At 64.8% G+C, this 7,129-nt stretch overlaps 1 protein-coding gene across 1 annotated transcript; it reads right to left on the bottom strand.

Annotated features, from left to right (window-relative positions):
* Positions 1 to 311: 311 nt before the first annotated feature.
* On the bottom strand, positions 312 to 6,263 carry FGF3 (fibroblast growth factor 3). The gene is made up of 3 exons (XM_045895217.1): positions 6,044 to 6,263; positions 3,871 to 3,974; positions 312 to 653 (listed from the first exon to the last, which is right to left on the bottom strand). The coding sequence occupies exons 1-3, from the start codon at positions 6,261 to 6,263 to the stop codon at positions 312 to 314; spliced, it is 666 nt and encodes a 221-aa protein (XP_045751173.1).
* Positions 6,264 to 7,129: the final 866 nt, after the last annotated feature.

Raw genomic sequence — 7,129 nt, 5'->3', positions numbered from 1 at the left:
GCTCCTGAGGCAGCCGTCGGTTTTCCCCGTGGGCGAGGGGGCGCCTGGCCAACGGAAGCCCACAAAGGTGCGGATTGAAAGCGGGCCTCCCTCTGAGCCCCGACCCCCTTCTGATCTGACCCCGTTCGAGAGAATCGGGGAGGGCTGGGCCTCCAGACACCAGCCAGGCAGAAGCAGGGGAGGCGCAGGGACGGGGCCAGGACGGGGCCGGCCGGCCCGGTGGACGCTCTGCACCTGCTGGGCTGGCCGCTCGCCCAGAGCCCGCCTGGGGCCGGAGGGTGGACGGCCTTCTCGGCGCCGGGGCTGGCGATCTACGCACGGCCTCCCCGGGGCCGCTTCCTCTGCCGCCGCCGCCGGGGCTGGGTGCCCTCGCCGGGGGGCCCGGCGCCCCTCCGGAGCAGCCGCACCATCTCATGGTCCTTGTGGTCCAGCACGCGGGGCAGGAACAAGGAGGACCTCTGGGTGCGGCGCGTCTTGAAGCCCCTGCGGGGCCGGCCCTTGCCGTTCACGGACACATACCACAGTCTCTCGGCGCGGGGCGGACGCTGCGCCCCCGGGCCGCTGGGCATCGTGCGGTACAGCCGTGAGGCGTACGTGTTGTAGCCCAGCTCGTGGATCCGCTCCACGAACTCACACTCGGCGTTGTAGCTCTCCTGCGGGGGGCAGAAGGCCTCGGTCAGCCGCTGGGGAGGCACGGAGGCCCCCACGGAGGCCCCCACGGAGGCCGGGGATCAGGGTCTTGGGGACCGACTGTCCCTTTGCCAGGTCGCCCTCTCCTCCTCCCTCCTGCCCGGTCCAGCCCTTATCTGACCCATGACACCCATGCCTAGGCTGTGCCCGTCCTCCCTCTGAGTCTGGTGGACTTGGCCTTCGGGGTTCAGCTCCTCTGCCAAGGTTTCCTGAGCCCCTGGGGAGAGTGCTCCCCCAGCTCTGTCCCCCTGGCACTGACTGGGGAGGTGGGGCGTCCCGGCTCAGGGACGCGTGGCTCTCTCAGCAGAGCAGAGACGGGGCCTGTCCTTGATCTCTGCTGGCGGCAGGGACATAGGCAGGACATCTGGACACAGGAGGAGGATGGTGCCCCAGACTGCTCTCGGAAAATGTGCATGAAAGAGAGAAGAAATGGACACTGGGATTTGGCTGGGTTTTCATGAGCCTGGCTTTTCATGAGCCTGGCTTCTCCATTACACTTGAGTTTAGGTCCTGGCTCTGGGCCTTGAACTCGGAGAGGGGCTGTTTTGGCCTCGTGGTCCTTGCCCCAGGCACATGGAGCAAAAACCAGGAGCCCAGCCCCAAGCCTGTGCTCAGCAAGGGCACAGACACTGTTGTTGTCAGGGCGGCTCAGGGGTGGGGGCGCCCACACAAGTGGGGTGTGGAGGAGACCGCTTCAGAGGCAGAGACAAACAGGGACCTGTGTGCTTCTGGGACAGGCTGGGAGGCGTGGGTTGGGCCTGGGTCTCTGCCTTCTCAGAGACAGGCATCCAGACGGAGAGACGCAGACTCGTAACTCAAGGGGCTTTCACCAACGTCCCTTGGGCCACCTTGTGGAGTGCCTCCAGGTCGGGGGGGGGAGGTGAGTCTGACTTACACCAACCCAGGTGAGGCTTCGGTCTGAGCTGTAGGCAGGTGGGCATGCCAAGCACCCCCGGGGCTTCCCTCCTCACCCCATGCCAGGGGGCAAGGCTGGGGAGCAGAGGAAGGTGGGCAGAAGGAGCCCAAGACCCTCATGTCTCCATCTGCGGAGGGGAAAGGGGGCTGCTACTGAGTGCAGGTGGCCCAAAGGGCCCCGGGCCCATTCTCAGGAGGGCACAGGCTGGTTGGGGCCTAACCCACGGAAGGGACAGCATGAGACCTGGAAGGGCCACAGGATGCACAATGGTCAAGCACCAAATAGGGAGAGGTGGGCTTTTCTGATGGGGGCATTCCAGTCTGGAGAACCCAGCAAGGTTCCAGAGGCTGCGGTGGGAATGATGGTGGAAAGTCGGAGCAGAAGGCGGTCTGGGCAGCTCCCCTGGGGGCCAAGGCACCTGGGGGATAACTTGTGGGGGATGGGGAGCTCCACGACACTGGAGGCCACGACAGCAGTGGATTCACAGTTGAGTGAGATCCTGAAGCAAACACCTAGCGGAGAGTGTGACCTACGGTAAATGCCCACGGCACTGGTGAATGAAGGAATAAATGCCTGATGGATGGATGGATGGATGGATGGATGGATGGATGGATGGAAGGAAGGAAGGAAGCCATTGTTGCAGCTTCTCAGCGACAGCAGACACAGGTAGACTCTGGCCCACTGGGATCCCCCAGGTCATGTTTTGCTTTGTAACCCAAAGCCCTGGGCCTGCCCCCACCCACCCTGGGAGAGGTGTCAAAGTCCTTAGACTTCCCCTTCTGATTCAGCCCTCCCTGCCCAATCTATGAACTTCCTCGGTGTGGATGGAGGGCCCTCCGGGACCAGCAAGACCTGCATCATCACTGCCAAGAACAAGAACTCCTCACCGGGGCCCCTCTGCATAAGGAACAGGGGTGTCTGTAGGTGGTCTAAGGTCATTTGAGGAACAGAAAGTCCATTCTGCCCACTGGGCGCCAGGGGCCCAGGGCTGAGGCTTTTGGAAACCACAGTCCACCTCAAGAAAAAGTCAGACCAGCCCCGGGCCTGAGAGTATGTCCTTATAAGCCACGACTGGTGTCTGCAGACTCTGGGAACACCTGCAGGAAACGCTGGAAACCAGAGGGTCCCTGGCTTCTATTAAGCAGCCCCTGGGTCAGAGAAAACAAATGGGCTCATTCCAACTCTTGCATTTCCTTTAGCAGAATAGCAAAAAAAAAAACAAACAAAAAAACCCAACAACAACAACAAAAAACCCCCCAAAAAACAACAACAAAAAAAACCTATGATAAAATAAGCAGCTTAAAGGAGTGTTTTCCCGCAACTCTTCCCTGATCACACTTTGCCCAACTTCCAGACAGGAAGGGAGAGGCTGGTGTGTGGCCCCTGCAAACAGGCTCAATGGAGAGAGGGGACTGCAGGGAGAAGGTCCTCGGATTGTGTTGTCTAGGTTCCCTGCAGATGGAAAACCTCTCATTGCCCAAGAGGGTATCAGCCGAATTGCACGTAATGACTAGTTGGAGGTAGCAAATTTCCTGGTTACATGCATTTTACTCCATGCATCCCCGCCCCGGCCCTTGGGGGAAGGACATTGCCAATGCCCACAGAGTCACAGGACCCTTTTTCTGTTGTGGGGGCCCCAGGCGGTATACAGACTGGGTTCCAAATCTGTGTGCCTGGGACACGGGTCCTGTGTCCCTTCCTCTAGGTTGGGTCCTAAGAACTAACAGCTCTTGCCTTTCCACCCTGGGGAGAACTGGACATGCCATGCCCTGCTTCCCCGCCCCCCAACCCCTCCAGGAGTGCTCTGCTTGAGCCCACAGAAAAGCTTTGCCCAATACACAGTCACGCTGTGCCCTAAGGCTCACCAGGTCCATTTATATCGATGGAAACTTGGGGGTAATCTCTGCCTTGCTCTCAGCGACCTTGAGGGAAGGGCAGTAGCAGGGAACAGAGAAGGTCTGGAGGAGCATTTTCTAACCCAAGGGCGCTGGAGAACTTAAGACAAGTCTCACCCCCAGTGGGGTCCTCCCCGTGGGCCATGCTCCAAGCCAGCCAACCTGGCAGCTGCCTCCTACAGAAGCAGCTGGAACAGCACTGGGTGTCAAGACCCAGGGCCTGAGATTCTGGTCCCAGCTGGGGTCCTGCAGGTCCCCATGCTGCTGGACAAAGCATTTTGCTGCCCATGTCCCCTCTGTCCCCCGATGAGATGTCCAAGGGAGATGGCTGCCCCACACATGATTGCCCGCGGGAGAGGTCGGACTCACCGAAGCATAGAGCCGCCCCCTCTTGTTCATGGCCAGGTACCGCCCCGAGAAGAGCCCCTTGATGGCCACGATGCCCACCTCCACCGCTGTCATCTCCAGGATACCTGGGAAGAGTTGTGAAGGCTCATCACTCCCCGCACCTCCCACCCAGCCCAGTGCCAGGGGCTGAGGGCCCGGGCTGGGCGAGGTGAGGGCACCACACGCTCAGGTGGGGCAGTGGGGGGGATGACCTGGGAAGTTCAGGGGAAGGAGAAGTCACCGGATGGAAGGTGAAGCAAGGGGAGCACCAGGGAAGGCTGTGCCAAGGAGGAGAATTCAAATACAACTGCCATCTCTACGTGCTGAGTGCCAGGTGCTAAGGTCCTGCAGGATGTCAGTTTCGTGATCTGACAGACCAGTGAGCTGGGACTGCTGAGGTTAGGTGACTTTCCCAAGACCACACATATGTGTGTGAGCTGGAATTCAAACCTGGGCTGCAGACACCAGTGTCCAATCTCCAACGGCACAGCCCCTGCTAAAGGGTCTGAGGAGTCTGGGGCAGGGGCGAAGCTGGGGCCCTTGATGAAGCCAGTGGATAATATAATCCACGCAGTGCATTGAGGGGGCCACCCAAGCTCACTGGCAATGGACCCGGGCAGGAGATAATTGTCCAGGGCAGGGTCCAAGCGGGATACAGGCTCTTAGCAAGAAGCGGGGTTAGACGCTGGAGCTCACCGAGGGGAGCTGCCCTGGGCTCTCCCACTCCCCACTGCATGTAAGGAAGTTTCAACCTCCCCTAGCCTTCCTTCTGGATGCAGGAGTGCTTTTTCACCAGCGGTCCTGCAACAAAGGCCCGAGTGGGGCCACTGTGCCCCGCCCAGAAGGGCCAAGGGGCGCTGGAGCGACAGCGATGCCCTCTGGGGTGGGGGGCTCTCTGGGCGTGCCCCTGGCCCCCAACATGGCAGCAATCCCAGGGCCCAGACGCCAGAGAAGCAAGCGTCTAGATGGAGGACGGGCGCAGCCGCGGACGCGCTGCCCTCCTCCGCCTCCAGGCTGCCTGCCTTGGATACCCCGAAAATGTTGATGCTCTGTGACTCCGAGGGGGAGACTGGATTTGGAGAGCACCGGGGTGTTGCTGTTAGAGGAGCACGGCGCTCTGGCAGCCCCATCCTGCGCACAGGGACGGGGACGCGAGTCCCCAAGGCGCGGCTCCAGAGGCATCCTCCCACGACGCCCTCTCCCGGGCTGCGACTTTCCTAGAAGAAGCAGCGGTTTCCCGCCGCCGCCTTCAGTCCACCGCGCGGCTTCCTACCCTCGGGGCGGGGGCGAGCGCCTTGGGATGCAGCAAAGGAGCCCCGGACCCTGGCCACGCTCCCATGCTCCCCACTGCGTTCTTGCCGCGCGGGGAGCTCGGGCCTCCTGCTCCCCATCAAGCCGAGCTGCTGCAGTCCCCTGGCTTCGCGCTCCTCTCAGGGGGGCTCAGCACGAGCCAGGGTCCCCGCGGCCAGAGGAGCCAAACCCTGGAGCCCCGCCGGACTCCCGCGCGAGCACGGTTCGGGCCGTGGGGCGGGGCGGGAGCATACCTGTGTCCGCAGACCCAGGCGGAGGCCCCTCCGTGCGTCTAACTCGTATCCCGCCGCCCCCCACCCCGAAGCGGCGCGCCCACCCTGCCTTTCGCTCTGCGGCCAGGGCAGAGGCGCGAGGGCTGCGGTCTGGCCCGGGGGCATGGTTCTCTCCCGGCGGCGGCAGAGCCCAGGAGCCCCGCTCCGGCCCGGGGAGGGTCTTCCGCGTGGAGGCCGCGACTCGGGGCGGCCACCTGGGCGACAGCGATCAAGGAGGGCGGAGCGGCCGGCGGGGCGCCCCGGGGTCGGCAGGAGGAGGAGAGGTCGCCAAAATAATAAAGAAGATGATAAATGCCACGTCCGGAGCCTTTTCTCCGAAAAACTCAAAGGGCTCGAACTTGTCGGGGCCACAGAACCCAGCCGAGCGGGGAGCCCCGGGGCTGCCGAGCACCGTCCCCTCGGACTTGAGACCCCCAGCTCCCCTCGCGCTGCTCTCCCCGACGCGAGGGGACGGCAGCGGACCCCGGCGGGCGCCCTCCGGCCCGCTTTCCCGGGCACCCTTGGCGCGCCAAGCCCTCCCGGGCGCTCCTCCCCGGGGACCGCGCCGCCGCGCCGCGGGGCCCGACGCTCACTGTAGGCGCTGTTCTCCAGGCTGCCGTTGACGCGGCCGCTCGGGTGCAGCTGCAGGTGGTACTTGGTGGCGCAGTAGAGTTTGCGGCGCCGGGGCGCCCCGCCGAGGTGCTCGTAGACGCCGCCGCGGCCGCCCGCATCCCGGCGCAGCCGCGCCCCGGGACCCGCGGCGGGCCAGCCGGGCTCCAGCAGGCTGAGCAGCAGGATCCAGATCAGGCCCATCGTGGCATCGCGCCCGCCCCGCGGCGGCGGCGGCTGCAGGCGAACGCGGCGCCCATGGAGGGGGCGGCAGCCGGGCCGCGGCGAGGCGCTCGGAGGCGGCTCCCGCGCCAGGCCGTGCCGACTCGGGCTCCGCGTTGAGTGGGGGAGGGGAGGGGAGGGGCGGGAGGGAGCGGGGTGGGGGGGGAGAGGCGGGGGGGAAAGACGGGGGAGAGAGAGAGAGGCACCTCCTTTAATTTTCACCCAGGATCGGGTGAAATTTCCGTTGCTGCGCAAAGCGCTCAAAGAAAAGACGGTTCGGCAACAAAAGGCCGACGTGGTCCCCCGGCGGCGGCGCGGGAGGGGCGGGGAGCCCGGCGGGGCGCGGGGTTCGGGCCGGTGCCGCCCGCGCACACTCGCCCCCCGCGCAGCGCCGTCGAGCCGCGGCTCCGCGCCGCCGCGCGCCCCGCGCCCCCGCGCGCCCTCCCGGCTCTGAAAGGTCCCTTCCCGCCCCGCCCCCGCCCCCTCCCCCAGGCCAATTATGCCTCCGAAAATTATAGACCGAGGCCTCGAGGCGGTCGCCCCAGGCCCTGTCACCCCCTCCCGCCCCCCATCAATCCCCCGGCACAATGGGAACGCCGCCGATGACTGATGTCCGCGAAAGCAACTTGCGGGGAAGTCGCGCTGACAAACGCCCATTAAAGGCGGCGCATAATGAAGGGGGCCGCGGAGGGCGGCGGAGGGGAGGGCCCGGGCCGCGGGCGCGCGTGGGGGACCCCGGGGTTGGGTCGGCGCCCCGGGCTCCCTGCTGGAGCCAGGACGCTGTCCTCGGCGGCCCGAGGCGTGGCGGGCCGGGCCGGGAGGTGCTCTGTGGTGTCGCGCACGGCGAC

Source organism: Mirounga angustirostris, unplaced genomic scaffold (assembly GCF_029215605.1).
Source record: "Mirounga angustirostris isolate CCGP_5_RB_7025 unplaced genomic scaffold, mMirAng1.0.hap1 SCAF_13, whole genome shotgun sequence".
Lineage (NCBI taxonomy): Eukaryota > Metazoa > Chordata > Mammalia > Carnivora > Phocidae > Mirounga > Mirounga angustirostris.
This window is presented reverse-complemented; position numbering and strand designations above follow the sequence as displayed.